General features: G+C 41.9%; 1 protein-coding gene across 3 annotated transcripts in view; it reads left to right on the top strand.

Annotated features, from left to right (window-relative positions):
• The window catches only part of EFHC2 (EF-hand domain containing 2), a 238237-nt gene that overhangs the window by 128898 nt on the left and 90174 nt on the right, over positions 1–19165 (top strand). For all 3 annotated transcript variants that reach the window (XM_060407404.1, XM_027963069.3, XM_060407403.1), the window contains exons 9-11: positions 8052–8194; positions 10661–10857; positions 15528–15658. In XM_060407404.1, the coding sequence (XP_060263387.1) occupies positions 8052–8194; positions 10661–10857; positions 15528–15658 (471 nt within the window). The remainder of the gene's footprint in view (positions 1–8051; positions 8195–10660; positions 10858–15527; positions 15659–19165) is intronic.

Here is a 19165-nt window from a genome sequence, read left to right as displayed (position 1 = left end):
TTTAAAAACCTAAAAACCATTCTTAGCTCACAGGCCATATAGAAACAGGTGACTGGCTGTATTTGGCCCATAGGCTGTAGTGGCTTCCATGATTTATAACTGTTTTGTAGAATGTTAATTGATTTTAATTTAAGAGACTTGGTTGAGTTCAGTAACCACAGATTGCTTATGTAGTGGAATATGATTTCAAAAGAAGGACTTTCAAAATTGTTCCTAATATATGTGAGGAAAAATGTGCCCCTGAGTCAAGTGTATAATGTGGTAGTACTCATGGCTACTTTTTGCTTCTGTAGGAAATGGAGCCCTGGAGAAAGAAGTTGTGGTAGGAGGAGGAAGAGGGTTGGGAAAATGTTGCAGAGGCTTGAATAGGATGCAGACTAAACACTGAAGTCCTATGTGAGGGGAAAAAAGATAAAGAGAACATGGAGTAAAAAGATAAAGAGAAAAAAGATAAAGAGAACATGGAGTAAGAGCAGGAGAAGGAAAACAACAAGGCATCACCCTGAATTTGATCAAATTCAGTGGCATGAGATGCCATTGTAGAATATCTTGAGGTGGAGGGAACAGTTTTGGTATCACGGTAAACATGGTAAAAATGCGTTAAGAATTGTGTAGTGTCTGAAAGGCTGCATTTGCCTTGACATGATGTCCTTTGTCTTTTAAGAAGTAATCTTTTATTTGTAAGGACTTGGGAGTTTTGTTTTTAAGTTTCAGAGTTGATACTGCTCAAAGTGTGGTCCCCTACTGAGGCCCAGTCTCTGGGGGTGGGGCCTGGCTCTGTGTTTTAACAAGACATCCAGGGGTTTCTGGTGATGGGCACCAGGGTTTGAGAACCACTAATTTCGGATCACATTAGAGGGACACCAACTCATACTCCATCCTCCCTTGTAGATAGCAGTATTTATGGTGAAGTTGCAGGGCAGGACTTTTGATGGATTGTTGTTGTTCACTCGTTAAGTCATGTCTGACTGTTTGTGATCCCATGGACTGCAGCATGCCAGACTCCCCTGCTTTTCAGTCTCCTGGAGTTTGTTCAATTTCATGTCCATTGAGTTGGTGATACTGTCTAACCAACTCATCCTCGGTTGTCCCCTTCTCTTGCCCTCAATCTTTCCCAGCATCAGGGTCTTTTCCAATGAGTCAGCTCTTTGCATCAGGTGGCCAAAGTATTGGAGTTTCAGCTTCAGTATCAGTCTTTCCAATGAATGTTCAGGTTTGATTTCCTTTAGAATTGACTGGTTGGATCTCCTTGCAATCCAAGGGACTTTCAAGAGTCTTCTCCAGCACCACAGTTTGAAAGCATCAGTTCTTCATTGCTCAGCCTTCTTTATGGTCCCAGCTGTCATATCTGTACATGACTACTGGAAAAACCATAGCTTTGATGGATACTTTTCACTAACTGCTGTTTTTAAGGACAACCACCCGAAGGAGGTGGGCAGGAAGAATGTCCCTATTGTAAAAGGAGAGGGAATTTTTCTTATAAATACACAGGATGAAACACGATCCAGGGTGTTGCTTCTGGAATCCAGTGGGAACAGTGTTCCTTGTGAGTAGTTGCCTTAGTGTCTTTTTCTGTCTGCACCACATCAACTTGTCCACAGAGCACTGACTATAGACAGCATTCCATGTTCTTGTCATGCTGTTGTGGCTGGAGAACGGTGGTCCAGGCATGAATAGCTCTAATTTCCTTTCTTTCTGTCCATTGCTCATTCTGTGCCAGGAATACGCTTCTTCTCTCAAGCTCCTCCCACACAGTGACCTTGTTTCCATAGAAACTGGCACATTCAGCTGGAGACTTACACATGAGTTTGAATAACCCAAGGTTTTCAAACCGTGAGAACCTTAGGAAGATGATCTCACAAAGCATACAAAGAAAAGTTTCTTAATGCAAATAAATAAACTGTGAATTGAGACGTGCAACACACAAGACATATATTGATGATATATATTGCTATTAAAATTGTACTTGTGTTCATTGTTGATTGAGGTTAACAGTCATCTATGGTGAGTCACTGGAGAGAGATAGTTTCAGATCAAAGCATATGAGGTTTTTATTTTGATGGAATGAAGACTTTTATTGTCTGGGTAAAAATTCACTGTGGTGCCTGCTGGGTAGATTGTCCAGGCTGACTTGGGAGAACCAGAAAAATATCTTTCTCATTGCACATGGCTGAATTAGTTATTTTGTTCTCTGTGTGCTCATAATACTCTGCTGATCATACTTCTAATATTATTACTAGTAAAAAGTAGTTTGTGGTTACAGTGTGCTAACTACAATACTTGATCTCATTTAATCCTCAAAACAACCTCATAAAGTAGAAAATAGTATTGTACCCATTCTTCACATGAAGAAACTGAGGCTCAGAGAGTCTATTCAATTTATCCAATCTCACACAGCTAATTTTTAGTTGAGGTAGGATTTGAACCCAGGGAAATCAACTCCTGGAGTTCACCTTTTTTGCCCCAGAATCTGTACATATCATGGTGTGTGGCAGTTACATATATAGACCCAGAGCTCCTTGAGGCAGGACTGGCTTTATTGCTTTTCTTAGAGTTAGAACAGTGCTGGCTGTGTACTTGGGATTCAGTAAATATTTTCTCCATAAGAGAAGAGTAATGATAAATAAGGGAGTAAATAAAATGAACATTCACCCTTTTAGTTGTTAATGCTGGGTAGAAGAGATGGATGGCTTCCTACCAGAAAGGATGTTATCCCAGACTTTTGCTATTCATAATCATATAGCATCTAAAGATTCACAATTTAATCTTAATCTCTGACTTGTTTCAGATATTGTCCATCTGTTGTCTCCAGCAGTCATTTATTTTCCACTTTCCCATTAGTAATAATAAGCCTTCATGTCTTTTCTAACCATAAGACTATAGCTATAGCTATCTTTAAGGTTTTTATTATGTATGTAGCCTTGGGTGAGCCAGTCATTTACCCTCAGTGTGCCAGACGCTGATATTGGGGCTTGGGATCAAAACTGACACAGAGCCCTGCCCTCATAGAATTTACATTTTAGCTAGGGGAGGTAGATAATAAGCAATAAAGATAATACTCACGTTGGAAAAGACTCTGATGCTGGGAGGGATTGGGGGCAGGAGGAGAAGGGGACGACTGAGGATGAGATGGCTGGATGGCATCACGGACTCGATGGACATGGGTCTGAGTGAACTCCAGGAGATGGTGATGGACAGGGAGGCCTGGTGTGTTGCGATTCATGGGGTCGCAAAGAGTCGGACACGACTGAGCGACTGAACTGAACTGAAAGATAATATGTAAGTACATTCTCTAGTGTATGGAAGGCATTAAAGTGCCACAAAACAATTAAGAAGGTAGCTATGAAGAGAATAAATGGGAACTTAGAATGTGAGGCTTGAGGAGCAACCTGGGTTTCAATTTTTAAAGTAGTTTCAATTGGAGGTTAACTGCTTTATAATATTGTGTTGGCTTCTGCCATACAACAAAGTGAATCAGCTACAAGAACACATATGTGCTCTTCCTCCAGGATGCCCCCCACCCCTCCAGGTTGTCACAAAGCAGCCGGTGTTTTGTGACAACCTGTGTTATACAGAAGCTTCCCACTGGCTATCTGTTTTACACACAGTAGTGTGTATATATGTCAGTGCTACTCTCTGAATTTGTCCCACCCTCTCCTTCCGCTATATCCAAAGTCTGTTCTCTGTGTCTGTGTCTCTATTCCTGCTCTGAAAATAGGTTCATCCGTACCATTTTTCTAGATTCCGTATATATGCATTAATATATAAAATTTTTCTCTTTCTGACTTTACTCTGTATAACAGGCTCTGGGTTTATTCACCTCATTAGAACTGACTCAAATGTGTTCCTTTTTATGGCTGAGTAATATTCCATTGTATTAATATATATGTACCACAACTTCTTTACCCATTAATCTGCCAGTGGACATCTACCAGAAAGACAAACAACCCAATCAAAAAGTGGGAGGAAGACTTAAGCAGACTTTTCTCCAAAGACATACAGATAGTGAACAAACACATGAAAAGATGCTCACCATCACTCATTATTAGAGAAATGCAAATGAAAATTACAGTGAGGTATCACTTCACACCAGTCAGGATGGCCATCATCAAAAAATCTACAAACAGTAAACGCTGGTTTCAATTTTAAACAGTGTGGTTTGGATAGACCTTACTGAGGAGAGGAAACCTGTACTAGGCAGAAGGAACAGTCGGTGTAAAGATGGTGAGCAAGGAGCAGGCTTGGGATGTGCAAAGAATAGGCAGGAAGCTGACAAGGATAGAAAAGATGAGTAACAGGCAGGGTAGACAGATTAAGAGAAGTAATGGGCAATCAGATCACATAGGGCCTTTCAGACCATTGTAAGGATTCTTTTGACTTCCGGTGATAAGGGGACTCATTGGGAGATTTGAACAGAGAAGTGACTTGATCTGATTTATGTATTAAAGGAATGACTCCAGACACAGTGTTGAGCTTAGAGTGTAGAAGGGCAATGGTGGAAGTAAAGACCAGTTAAAACAAGACTATAGTAGTCCCAAGAGAAAAGTTATGATGGCTCCATCAGGGTGAGTGCCATGAAAATGGTGAGAAATAGCAGATTCTGGAAATATTTTTGAAGGTTGAACCAGTAGGGTTTCCTGGCAGATTGGATACAACAGGAGATAAAAATGACTCCCAAGATTTCTCCAACTGGAAAGATGGAGTTGCTATCTACTGAGATGAGAAAGACTGTAGTTAGAGTAGGTTTGTGTCAAGAGAAGAATTCAAGACAATGATTATAGGTAACTCTGGGCTGTGTGGAGAAAAGGTTAAGACATAGCTGCTGGACTTAGGAATTTATCATTTGTTTTGAGACCAACACATTAAAAAAAAACAGTCAAGGATACAAGTCTATACAATGCTAAATTGGGTGTCACAGGTAATATTTGGTACAGGAGGCATGAGTAGGTAGGTGATCAGCTGGGTAGGCAGCCATGGTCACGGAGAGCTCTACTGGTTGAGGCCCAAATGGATGGGCAGGATTCTGGACAGGCATAAGAAAGGATGAGAGTGTACCCTGGGGGAGGGGATGGCACAAAGCAAAGGGCTGGATATAGCTCAGTGTGGGGCGCTAAGTGAGGGGCGCTCAGTGTGGGGCGCTAGGTGAAGTGACTATGTGATTTGAGTAGAGAGTGTGTTATAGGCAGTCGTACAAATAGGGGTGTGTGTGTGTGTGTGGGTGTGTGTGTGTGTGTGTGTGTCTGAACCAGACCATTAATGGCCCAGAAAGCCAGACTGAGTAGTCTAGGTGATATGATCAGAAGCAGGGAAAATGCTAAATTTTTTCTGAGTGCTGGGTGTATTGTGATAAAGAGTGTTTAGAGAACTTTGATAACTAGCTTATTAGTCAAAGAAATATCTGAAGATAACCTGCAAGTGTTTCTCAAAGCATGCTCTGCGGACGATTTCATCAGAATCTCTTGGGGAGCTTATTAAAAATGTAGGTTTCTGGAGCTGCAAGTGAACTACTGAATCCATATCTCTAGGAGTGGGACTCTGGATTCTGTATATTTAACAAGCTCCCCGTGTGACTTTCACACATGACGTTTGTGAATGATCTTGCTTGAGTAGTCTGTAGTGTTCAGTTCAGTTCAGTCGCTCAGTCATGTCCGACTCTTTGCGACCCCATGGACTGGAGGACACCTACAGATTGTAGTGTAGATAAAGATTTTGCTTGAGTAGATTGTATTCCTGGTTGATAAGCTGTCTAAAACACTAGAATTACGTTTAAAAAGGCATATTAAACATTAAAAATCCATACTTAACATCCACATTTGTAAATTTATGTAAGTTCTAAGAGGCTAAATTTGCAATTGTGTTCATTTGGCCTGACTTTAGACCTCATTCAGTTGTTTCAAGGATATTTCAGGCATCTGTAAAAGTATGGTCTTTCATGAGAGGGGGCGGTTACCAAATCTGTTTGTTACTTTTAAATCCAATTATGTACCAGAAAAGATGGTCGAAAAGGTATAGCTGTCCCTTCCCTGTGCTGTACGAGGTCTGTCTGAAGCCTGAGAAACTAGGGACTAAGAAAACAGCTATGGAGGTCTGGCTGTTTTGCCAGGGCTGCCCTGGGGCTAGCCTCCAAATTGCTACTTTCCATCTCACTTGAGGCCTCAAGCTGGGAATCATGGAGCCATGCTTTTTCAATCCTGCCTCCTTGGACAGAGAAAAACACCTTCTGCCTCTGCAAATCAGAAATATATATTTTTTTGGTCTGTTTCTTTATAAATCACTGTGACCGAAAGGAAAGAATGATTTTCGGCATTGGAGACTGAAAGTGAGGACCTCTCTTATGACAGGGAAGGGATGAAGTACATGGTTTATTTTACTCTGTTCTTCCTTGGGGTATTGATTTTGATTATCAGAGCCTTCCCAAAGAGTTTAGTGTTTGTCATGAATCTACCTCCAATGCAGGAGATATAGGAGATGTGAGTTTGATCGCTGGGTTGGGAAGATCCCCTGGAGGAGAAAATGGCAACCCACTCCAGTATTCTTGTCTGAAAAATCTCATGGATAGAGGAACCTGGAGGACTACAGTCTGTGGGGTTGCGAAGAGTTGGAGACAACTGAGTGACTAAGCATAGCACAGCACCACCTTTCACTAGCTAATATCCACAGACATACTTCTGCTGACACACCATAAATTAATTTATTCCATAACCAGGCAGTCAATTTGGGGAACTTTAGGTTCTAGAATTTGATCTCATCATCAGTCTTCAAGACTATTCTATTCACACATAGAATTCTAAGTGCAAATTCCAATCTACATGGATCTTATAACAACTTTCTACAAACATACATTAAGTACTTAGAATTCAAAAAAAAATGTTGTATTAGACAACGATTAATAAGATGCAGTCCTTGCCCTCAGAAAAGAGACTTGTAACAGCAACTTATGATATGGGTGATAAGTGTTATGAAAGGTCTGTCATATTTAATATAGCATTTAAAAGGGAAAAGGGAAATTTTCCCTTGAAGGGAGTTAGGGGGCTGCTGGGGAACTGGGAGAGTGACTTGGCAAGGAGACGATGTGAGGTTGGAGGAAAAATAAGGAATGGGCTTGAGAAAGTGGGCAGTGAAGTGGGGAGGTTGCTTCAGGCACTGGCAAAGCACAAACTCTTGCCTCCTGGCGCAGCAAGGCCCAGGCGCAGTGCTTCTAGCTGACATGGTTGCTGTGATTATTGTCCAACTTGTGAGCAGAGAACAGCCATTTAATGCAGATGGTTTGAGCAATGTGTTTATGACATTTGTTTTGGGTACGTTTTCCCAATGTGTTACCCTGGACGTTTTCCCCTGTGTTAACCTGGACAAATGGGTGTGTGTGTGTGTGTGTGTGTGTGTGTGTGTGTGAACCCAGACTATTAATGGCCCAGAAAGCCAGACTGAACAGTCTAGGTGGTATGATCACAAGCAGGGAAAATGCTAAATGTTTTCTGAGTGCTGGGTCTATTGTGATAAAAAGAGTGTTTAGAACTCTTTGAAAGAGAACTTTGAAAGAATAAGAGATATTTTAATAAACTGGGAATATGTCTCTGCATATAGATTTAGAGCCCTAATAAGAAAATGGTTGAACTTTTTTTTCCAACCTCTGAGAGTTTATGCCCCTGTCTTAAAACCATAGTGCACTTGGATGGGAGGTGGGTAAAAGGGGTCAAGAGTATACACTTTCAGTTATAAAATAAATAAGTCACAGGAATGTGATATATAGCATGGTGACTGTAGTTAATAATACTATAGTACATATTTCAAAGTTGTTGAGAGAATAGATCTTAAAAGCTATCATCACAAGAAAAAAATTTTTGTAGCTAAGTGTGGTGATGAGTGTAAACCAGACTTAACTGTGTTGGTCATCTTGCAATATATACAAATATCAGATCGTTGTGTCATACACCTGAAACTAATATTATATATCAATAAAAATGGCATATATTTTGCAGGATTTTTTACATATGTAATATGCAAAAGATTACTTATATAATGCTATAACCTTCAATTTTTCTTCCATTTAGCTATGGCAACATAAGCAATATACTCCGATTTTTTGCAAAACTAATCACACACAAATGTGCTGATGCGGAAAGGATGTTTGTTATTTCATATTTTCTCCGTGATGACACAATTTCAGTGTTTGAACCCGTAGAGAGGAATTCAGGTAAGAGACATACTACCCATAGCAATTTCCTCAGAACAGTGAACTGTCTCTTCATGTTGAAAGTTATATAATATAATCTCATTTTTGTAGCCTATGATCTAAAAGAGTGGCTTTCTTTCTTTTTCTTTAACCACTAAAAGTTCATTTTACAAAGACCTCTTAAATGGGAACCCAGACATATAAAATGGTAAAAGAGGAGTAGTTTTGGTTGGCTGAGGACTGGGGGATTCAGGACACCTCCTTTTTGACACTGTCCCCACTTCCTCTGTGGTCTCTGAGGCACCTCTGTGGAATCCAGTGGCTTCAAAATCATGGTCTGGCTGCCACAAATTCTGTGTACAGCTAGCAAGACAAGAATAAAATCTGTATTTGTGATAATATCACTTACAAAATAAGACAAGAATCCCCGATTAACAAATTTAATCTTCAGAGTCTATTTCCCTCTGGCTGTTGAGGCTGGTGCCAAGGTTCCAGCACCAAGGCCCATGGGATGGCCTTGCTGCAGTGCACTGATAGGGTGGCCATTGCTGAGGAAAGCTATTGATTTTGACTTAGCAAATTATGGAACTGTAGGGCTCTATCCTTTGTCTCAACATGTTTAAAATTTTTATCAATGCTGAAGATACACTTTTGGGAAGAATAGTCAGTGGTGTACTGGTTAACCGGCTCTCTGAAAAAAATTTAAAAGCTCTATTTTGTACCGTTTGTCAATTTCCATGATGTAAATACCCAAACCATGGCTAATTTCAAGCAACCAACAGTCTAACAACTGGCTTTCCAAATCTCTGAACATTAAACTATCAGCCCTTATGAGCTGGTAGGAGCCGCTCAGTACACAATGAATCACGAATAATTTGTATAAGTAAGTCAGGCTCCACTTATACAGATATGAATAATGGACCTTAAAATATGAAGTCAAATAGGGATGCCTATAAAGTCATGCTCCTGAAAGTCAAAAAATCACCTCTGTACATCTAGAGTAGGGATGATATGGCTAAACAAATTGCAGCATTCATAAAACAGGGTGATAGCAGTCAACTAGAAGCTTGCTGGTAATAACAACAGCCCTGGCTGAGTACCTCCTGTTATCCTTATAAGACTTTTATGAGGTTAAGTCTTGTGTTAATCTAGGTCCTTAAGAGGCAAAGCCCAGGATGAGGTACAAGAGATTTATTAGGGAGATGGCGGGTGAGGGAAGACATGGCAGGAGCCAGAAGAGGCCAGGAGCACTGTCAGACTGCAGTGTGTGTGTGACTCCTGTGAAGGACAGAGGAAAGAGGAAAAGGGAAGGTCTTAGACCACAGTGAAAGTCTTAAAATTTTGGCAAGGCTGACTGGGCGTTCTGGAGCCAGAGTCACCAGTGCGAGGAGCTCCCATCTTGCCTGCCTTAGTCTGCCTACCTTGCTCAGTCATGCGTTGGCAGCAGCCTGTGGGAAGCATGACCTTGGCACAAATCTGAGGATAGATTGCAGAACATAGCAGTTGGAGCCTTCTGTCAACTATGTTCCCCACAGCCAGCAATCTGAGAAGTACATTTTCATAGCCCCCCACAAATATTATTCCCATTTACCAGCAAGAATTTGGAGGGGCTCAGAGAGATTAAATGACTCCTAAAGATCATCCAGCAAGCAAGCGACAGAACCAGGATGGACTCCAGCTCTCTTTGGCTACAAAGCCTATGTCTTTCCACCACCTCTGGTTTCTGAATGTGGTAAAAGCGTCAGGAAGCTGCTCCCCAGAGCTCACCTGGTCCCAGGATATATCCACAGGGTTGGAGATTTCAGTTTGGTATCAGTTAGAAGATAGTGGAGTCCCACATTCAGCTCTGGTCACTGCTTGCCAAAACCCAAACAATGCCAAGAAAAGGGCAGAGGAAATGATGAGAATTCTGAGAAGTAAAAAAAAAAAAAAAAAAAAAAAGAATGGAGCATTATTTAAATATTTTGCCTGTAGAAACAAAGAGTTAAAGGAACTCCTATAGTTATCTTCAATTAAGTAACACCTTTCCAGAAATGGGGCATCTTTACGTTTCATCTGTATGTCAGAAGATGTGTATAAGACATCATCTGGGACAAATAGGTGGAAATAAACTCAGGTGAGAAATTTTTTACCTGATACAGTTCAGGCAGGCTGAGAAGATGTTCCTGTTGTCTCAGTTTCCAGGATGCTTCTGGACATAGACCAAGTCCTCGCTAAATGTTTAAGTGTTTGGATTGGGAAGGGAGAAGATGGAGAAAGAAAAGGCTGGAATGCCATGCCACTTTTCTTCCTTACACACTCACCTAGAAGTCTCATTTCTCATCCACTGCCTCATTCTTCTTCCCTTAAAGACTGACTATACATAGTATGAGTTCACAAGTTCACAGCTGTGGTCTGTGTCTGAGCATGAAGTATCTCTAAAGGCAAGTTGTCTGGTTCTTTGAGAAACAAAACCTACTCATTAACTTCTTTTCTCCTTTTCTACAGGGTATACTGGAGGGATGTTCTTAAAAAGAGTTCGTGTTAAGAAGCCTGGACAAGAAGTCTTTAAAAGTGAATTCTCAGAATATATCAAGGCTGAGGAGCTGTATGTTGGAGCCAAAGTGGACGTGAATGGCTACCTCTTTCTTTTGGTCAATGCTGATGAGTATACCTTGAACTACATGGAGAGGCATTCAGATAAGGTGAACTCACTTGGTATAATTCTTGCCTTCGCCTCTCAGCACTCTGCAGTCTGTGTTTTCCTTACTCCAGGCCTTTTCTTCTTTGCCTTGCAACCAATTTTACATTGTGTATTCACACATGTGGGCATGAATAATGGATCTGCATGATTTGGCCGCAGGTCCCATCACAGAGGCCAGGGCCTGGTCTCCTCTGTTTATGTGCTGGGTTTGCTGCTGCCCAGCATCACGGATGCCAGGCACAGGCAGGAGGCAGGCCCAGGGTTGAATCAAGTTTCCTGGGTTTTCTGCTGATGCTGAAAATGTTTTCAGAAAGAAATTGAGCAGTGGTCTGAAAGGAAGAAAACCTGGTGCCACACACTGTGCTGTCTCAGTTAATTGGCACAGGCCTGCAAAGAAGGCCAAGACCTGAACAAACAGAAACCCCAAGGGAACCCGATAGTTGCTGGGGTTGCAACTTCCCATAACAGGGGCCACCTGAGGCCTAAATGAGACTCCAAGGACAAATTGGCAACAGTGAGCTCCACAAGTTTTTCCATTTGAAATGAGATGGCACATGGGTGCTATTACTGAAAGTACTATTATGACAATGCTGTTCACTGAAAATATGTTCACAAAACCTTGACTTTAAGTGTGGATGAGTTCCATGTCTCTGCTTTTCAGTATGCTATCTAGGTTGGTCATAACTTTCCTTCCAAGGAGAAAGTGTCTTTTAATTTCATGGCTGCAATCACCATCTGCAGTGATTTTGGAGCCCCCAAAAATAAAGTCTGACACTATTTCCACTGTTTCCCCATCTATTTCCCATGAAGTGATGGGACCAGATGCCATGATTTTCATTTTCTGAATGTTGAGCTTTAAGCCAACTTTTTCACTCTCCTCTTTCACTTGCATCAAGAGGCTTTTTAGTTCCTCTTCACTTTCTGTCATAAGGGTGATGTCATCTGCATATCTGAGGTTATAGATATTTCTCCCAGCAATCTTGATTCCAGCTTGTGCTTCTTCCAGTCCAGCATTTCTCATGATGTACTCTGCATAGAAGTTAAATAAGCAGGGTGACAATATACAGCCTTGACGTACTCCTTTTCCTATTTGGAACCAGTCTGTTGTTCTAATTGTTGCTTCCTGACCTGCATATAGGTTTCTCAAGAGGCAGGTCAGGTGGTCTGGTATTCCCATCTCTCTCAGAATTTTTCACAGTTTATTGTGATCCACACAGGCAAAGGCTTTGGCATAGTCAATAAAGCAGAAATAGATATTTTCTGGAATTCTCTTGCTTTTCCGATGATCCAGTAAATGTTGGCAATTTGATCTCTGGTTCCTCTGCCTTTTCTAAAACCAGCTTGAACATCTGGAAGTTCACGGTTCACGTATTGCTGAAGCCTGGCTTGGAGAATTTTGAGCATTACTTTACTAGCGTGTGAGATGAGTACAATTGTGCAGTAGTTTGAGCATTCTTTGGCATTGCCTTTCTTTGGGATTGGCAAACTGACCTTTTCCAGTCCTGTGGCCACTGCTGAGTTTTCTAAATTTGCTGGCATATTGAGTGCAGCACTTTCACAGCATCATCTTTCAGGATTTGAAATAGCTCCACTGAAATTCCATCACCTCCACTAGCTTTGCTCATAGTGATGCTTTCTAAGGCCCACTTGACTTCACATTCCAGGATGTCTGGCTCTAGGTCAGTGATCATACCATCATGATTATCTGGGTCATGAAGGTCTTTTTTGTACAGTTCTTCTGTGTATTCCTGCCACCTCTTCTTAATATCTTCTGCTTCTGTTAGGTCCCTACCATTTCTGTCCTTTTTTGAGCCCATCTTTGCATGAAATGTTCCCTTGGTGTCTGTAGAGATCTCTAGTCTTTTCCATTCTGTTGTTTTCCTCTGTTTCTTTGCATTGATCACTGAGGAAGGCTTTCTTATCTCTCCTTGCTATTCTTTGGAACTCTGCATTCAGATGCTTATATCTTTCCTTTTCTCCTTTGCTTTTCACTTCTCTTCTTTTCACAGGTATTTGTAAGGCCTCTCCAGACAGCCATTTTGCTTTTTTGCATTTCTTTTCCATGGGGATGGTCTTGATTCCTGTCTGCTGTACAATGTCACAAACCTCAGATAGCATACTGAAAAGATGAGACATTACTTTGCCAACAAAGGTCTGTCTAGTCAAGGCTATGGTTTTTTCAGTGGTCATGTATGGATGTGAGAGTTGGACTGTGAAGAAAGCTGAGCACCGAAGAATTGATGCTTTTGAACTGTGGTGTTGGAGAAGACTCTTGAGAGTCCCTTGGACTGCAAGGAGATCCAACCAGTCCATTCTAGAGGAGATCAGCCCTGGCTGTTCTTTGGAAGGAATGATGCTAAAGCTGAAAGTCCAGTACTTTGGCCACCTCGTGTGAAGAGTTGACTCATTGGAAAAGACTCTGATGCTGGGAGGGATTGAGGGCAGGAGGAAAAGGGGACGACCGAGGATGAGATAGCTGGATGGCATCACCGAATCGATGGACATGAGTTTAAGTGAACTCCGGGAGATAGTGATGGACAGGGAGGCCTTGTGTGCTGTGATTCATGGGGTCCCAAAGAGTTGGACATGACTGAGCAACTGAACTGAACTGAATTCCATGTGCCAGCATGTGTATTTCAGAACCATGGCCTACTATTGAAGAATCTATCTATAAACTATTTTCAATGTCTGCCTGTAAATAATAATACTTCTGTGCCAATTATATAGATTCAGTGCCAATTCCATTTCATTTCATGTCAAGTACTCATGGAGATGTTGCTAATATCAGTCTCTGTGTACAACATATTACCTGGATCAGTTTTGGTCCTCTGAGAAGCAGATCCTAAGGCAGAATGATATGTGCAAGAGATGTATTGAGGGAAATCTGTATGAAGGATAAAGGAGGGAGCAGGAATAGTGGGGAGACTGAGATGTAGGTCTGACTCCTGAGAATAGAGAGGGAAGGAGGGAGGATGGGGATGAGAAGAACCTCAGACACATTGGAGCCAGTCTCACAGGGAGCCCCAGAGCACACACTACGGACCAGAGAAATCCCATGTCAGGCAGTAATGGCCCAGCTCTGGTGCCTCCATCCTGCTCCATCACTGGATGGGAAGAATCTGGGGAGACTGTGGCCTCTGGGTGAATCTCTGAAAGCTGCAGCACTCCAGTGACCTGAAGGTGCAGCAGCAGGGGACTGTTTGCTAACAGGACTCCTCTCTGCGTGGTCTCTCTTGAGGGCAGGCCAGGGAAGCACCCCCCGGGGCTGCCACACCACCTCTCCATTTGCAGCATTAGGAACTTGGACTCGCACAGTACCAGGAATGGGTAGCTCTTCAAAAGCACTGAATTCAGGTGAGGGGCTCAGTAATACGGCAGTTAAATTTCTGGAGACCAGCAAGCTTGGCCAGGAAACTTGACTCCTTAAAAGCTGAGGGGCCTTGACATGTGCCTTCCCTTTCCTCATCTGTAAAATGGGAGTACCAACGGTGCCTATTTCAGAGAGTTGCTGTGAAGATTACATGCGGTAATCTGTTTTAAGTGCTTAGCTCTATGTGGCCCATAGGAGATGCAGTCAGTGTACAGTTTACAATAGCTATCGTAATTAGGGCTCCATTTTTAAACACAGTGCACACCTGTACTTTAATATAAAAAAATATATAGCATGAATATGTATGTATGTGTATGTGTGTGTGTGTGTGTGTGTGTATATATATATATATATGTATATATATATATATATATATATATGTATGTATATATGAAACATTAAGGGCTTTTCTCCTTTCCAAAAGAGAAAAGCAAGGTAGGACATTGTCTTGTATCAGCATCCCAGGTAAAAACTGCATTTTCTTAAAGCTACCTTTAACAAGGACATTCTAAGCAGAGAAAGATTAATATCAGTCTGAGGGGTCTTTTTGTAAGAACTAATAGATCCTATCATGGAAATAGATGAAATCAAAAAAAGGGAGGGAATGCCACTGACCTGCTCCCCCGCCTCCCCACAAGTCCCCAGTGGCAGAGGGGGAGCTTTATGTTAAGTTACCATCAATGTTTATATTTCCACAATGAGTCTTTTCTAGCTCTTTGCTATAATATAATTACTTATATTATAATGTCAATATAATTACTTACAGCCTTGTGCTTTACTCAGTTGAATAAGAAGTATTCTCAGAGTCAAAAACCAAATCACAGTATAGGAGACAAGAACTGGGGGCCTCCTGGGGGGTGAATGTAGGGGACCGCAGTGCCTGTAGACCTTTGGCACCCATCCTCTCTCTGCCCAGGGTATTGCCTGGTGGCCGATGGTTCCAGGGATCCCACTCGAAAGATCTGGAGAAAATGGGGATCCACTTATGCAACTTTGAATCCCCATTCTCTCCATTAGGCTCTGCCAACGTGGTGGGCCAGAGTCCAAGGGTCAAAGGGAGGAGGCTGAGGTGCAAGTAGTCATTCTTGTTTGATTCCTGTGACCCGCTGTCCCGTAAGCTCATTTCTCTCAGATCTGGGCCTGTGCTAATGTCACTTGTTGTCCCAGAGCCTTAGCTGAAGAAATACAAATCTAGTCATGTCTTCTTTGTGTTGGTTTCTGTGGAAAGACATAGCCAGCTTTGCTGGCCGCCAGACAGATTGGGCTCCCTATCTTAAATGTCTGTCATTTCCTCCTCCTAGTTTCCCCTGAGCAACATTGAACTTATCCTACAAAAGTTAAAAGAAGAAGAATGCAAATCCAGAGAGCTCAAGCAGGTGTTTACAACTGCTGACTGTATGCACACAAAGATGGTGGATTTTAATACATTCAGGTAAGCCATAGGCTGCTAGCAGTTATCTCATTGTCCAAAGAACAGAAAGGATGTTTTCTTCCCAAGCGTTTCTTCATTAATTTACTACATACTATTTTTAAAAATTAAGAATTGATATTTCTTTATGTTCGTATTACTTCGTGATCAAGTTTTGCCCATTTCTAGTGAATTTTATATATTTGCATATAAAAGAAATTCCTACGGGAGAACAGAGAGACAAAAGCAGTGTAAGTCAGTTGGACACAGTGTCTTGTGAGTCATGCAGGGCGTTGAAGGATCAGGGGAGTGCCAGGAAGGCTGCATCTGTATGAGAAAGGCTGAAAGCAGTGCAGCTCAGAGCACCCCCACCCTTCAAAGTGTGAGGAATGAAGAAGCGATGTCTCCCTAAGAATGCCATCCAGTTGGAAAAGATAGAGGAGACGTCACTGATTATCAGAGAAAAGGTGCTGTGCATTCATCTGTGTGTATGTATGCTCACAAACACATTAAGTACTTAGACATGAAAATGTAGAAATTGAAGGGCAAAATATAGGACAGAAGTTAGTACTGTAAGAAATCATGAACAATAGAGATTTTTCTCTAAGGTTAAGCTGAATTTCTAGGACTGTCCAGTGACTGAACTAGGCAAATTTCCAAAGAGCAGAAACACAGGGAAATTCAAATTCAGGGCCTGGTACAATTGTGAGAGTTCTTAGCCTGAAAACAAAGTGAATGGAGCGTTTAGGAGAATGTAAATTAAATCATGGATGGAGGACAAAGAGGACTTTCTCTTTAGGCTGAGAATTCTGGCTCCTAAAAACAATAGTGGCCCAAAGCTATATAGGAAACTCGGCTTGATGCAGTCAAGATGCGGCTGAGAAATGAAGATGTGAGCCCGGGGGAGCGTGGCAGGGAGGTCTTTCTGACTTTGTGTCTGGAGTTGCCTGTTGCATGAATACCTGGTGACCCAAGCCCTCCATGAGGCCCGCAGCGTCCCTGGAGCTCATTCGTTCTTTCAACAAAGCTCTTTTGTATCTCCAAAACGTTCTTTTGAGCGCAGCAGTCAGAGGACATATTTTTATTGTTTAGAATTCCCAAGCTTCTGGGATCAATAAGAATTTATAGTTCTTTGTTATTGTTCATGGCAGTACACATGTTCCTGGCCTTTTGGCAAATAAATGAAGGATGGGGTGAAGGGCATAGACAATTACTCAGGCCGAGGACTAATGGATAGCAGTGGAGGGGAAAACAAATTTCCATCAGAAATGAGGGAGTGGTTTCCTTTTATTATTTTGTGTTCTTTATAAAAGCATCCATTCTCCTCGTACTTTAGCAGTGTCTATTGGAAACACTTTAGTGAGTTTATGGGGCTTTGGAGGAAGCACATAGGCCAGGCAGGAGATCCAAGGAGGGTAAGTTGCTCCGTGGATGGAGGCCTGACCCTAATTGTGGGTGGAATAAAGGACAGCCATACCGTGTGATTGGAGGGTGACCTCAAGGCACCGGATGCTTGGAAAGAACAACTGTGAATATTTAGGGTATCTCCTGGCCTAAAATTCCTTAAGATGGAAATCAGATCAGGCCATACCTGGCTTGAAAAACCCTTCAGTGGCTTGCGCTCATCCTTACAATAAGATCCAAACGTTTTATTGCAGCCAGCAGGGCCTTGAGCGATGCCGCTCTGTATTTCCAGTGTCCTCACTTCTTTTCTTCCCACCCTGTCCTTTGGCCCTGCTGATTGTCACTCACTTTCTCAAACACATTAAGCTCTTTCTGTTCTCCCTGCCTCTGCACATGCAGTTCTCTCTGCTGTGAATGTCCATACGTCATCCTTTTCATGGCAAACCCTGGGACTCACTGTAAATGTGGCTTCCTCAGAGGGGCTTTCTTTTTGACTATTCTACCTAAAGTGGATTTTTTCTTAGTCCCGTGTTTATATTGGGTTGGCCAAAAAGTTTGTTGGCCAACCCAATATTTTTCACTACCCCTGGCACACCTTGTAGTTACTTTATATAGATAACTGAACTTGGTGTGTGTGTCGTTAAGTGTGTCTTTTCCTCCTAGAATGTGAGCTTTTTTGAGGGGCAGGGTCCTCGACACCCCTGTTCACTGTCTTAAAACCAGTACCTTGCACTGGGCTAACTACATATTATAGTTCCTAAATGGAAGAGTGAGAGTCTAGGATTATTTTGGAGAGGGGTGTTCTAGTTTGGAGGTCAGCCCCCTTGGTTGCTCTTTCTGGGCAAAGGCAAAGGAACTACATAGTTGCTATCACACCACCTCCTATTTTAATTCTGTGCTTGGAGCTTTAACTAGCAAATATTTTTCTTTTATTTCCATGTGTATGTATACAGATATACACTGGCTCTTCTCCCCAAAACGTAACCTCTTTGAAGGCAAGGAACTTCTCTTTCTTGTTTTTGGCTTTAGGCTCATCACTTTTCACCATGCCTTGTTGAGTGGCTCTATTTTATCCAGTCTGCCCTGCTTTGCCTGTTAACTGAAGGTTGAGTTCTCCATTTAGCTCCTCAGGCTCAGACCTTTTTCCTGAATTATAGATCTGGAAATATGAAGGCTTTCAGGACATCTCCCCTTTGGATGCCCCTTAAGCTTTCCAAAATAACTTTCCCTAAATTGACCTCATTTTCTTCCCCCATACAGTTGCAGTTGGGGACCCTATCTTGGTAAAGGCCACCAGACTTGTCCCCAGGGCCTGAGCCAGGGTCTACCTTGTCTTTGTCCTCTCCCCTACCTTGACCTCTCCCATCCTCTTGAAATCATATTTCTTAAACGCCTTCTCTCCATCCGCAGCTTCACTGTTGCAATTTGGCTTTTCATCTTTTCACTACTCTCTTGAAAGCTGCAAAACTGATCTTCTGTTCTTAATGCTCACCCTCCAAAGCTTTGCCAGAATGACCTCCCTAAAGTCTTATCATATCATTCCTTGGCTCTAGGGCAAATCCCCAACCTGTTAGTGTTTCCTGTAAATTTGGTCATGAGCTGACCCTTGCCAACATCTTTTCCCTTATTTCCATCTCACTCGAAGAATTATTCTTTTGTAGAAGTCACCATTTATCGAGCATTTACCACGTGCCATGCGTCATGTTAAATGCTTTTCCTGTATCATCCATTGGTAGCCCCTCTTGAGTTATTTGTTTACTTCCCTGCCTCCACAATTGGCTCCTGCCAAGTACAATAGATGTTTGTTGAATAATTTAATGAAAGGTCCTATTTCTCAAGGAACATTCTGTCTAAAGCTTGCAGCAAACAAGTAAATAATTGATTACCTTGTACTGGGAAAGGGAACTCTGTCTCTGACTGTAGGGGTATCAGGGAGAGCTAGTCCCAACCCTCACAATTCAAGTGACTTAGGCAACTTGCTTCACCTACTTGCATCTCACTCTATTGTCCATATAATGATCTCTAAGGCCTCTTTCAGATGCTGACATTCTGAAACTCTTCAAATGTAGGTTTTATTTTTTTTTTAATTTTTAATTGGAAGATAATTGCTTTACAATGTTGTGTTGG

Source organism: Ovis aries, chromosome X, assembly GCF_016772045.2.
Source record: "Ovis aries strain OAR_USU_Benz2616 breed Rambouillet chromosome X, ARS-UI_Ramb_v3.0, whole genome shotgun sequence".
Classification (NCBI taxonomy): Eukaryota; Metazoa; Chordata; class Mammalia; order Artiodactyla; family Bovidae; genus Ovis; species Ovis aries.
The sequence above is the reverse complement of the archived record's forward strand: the minus strand, read 5'-3'. Positions and strand labels throughout refer to the sequence as shown.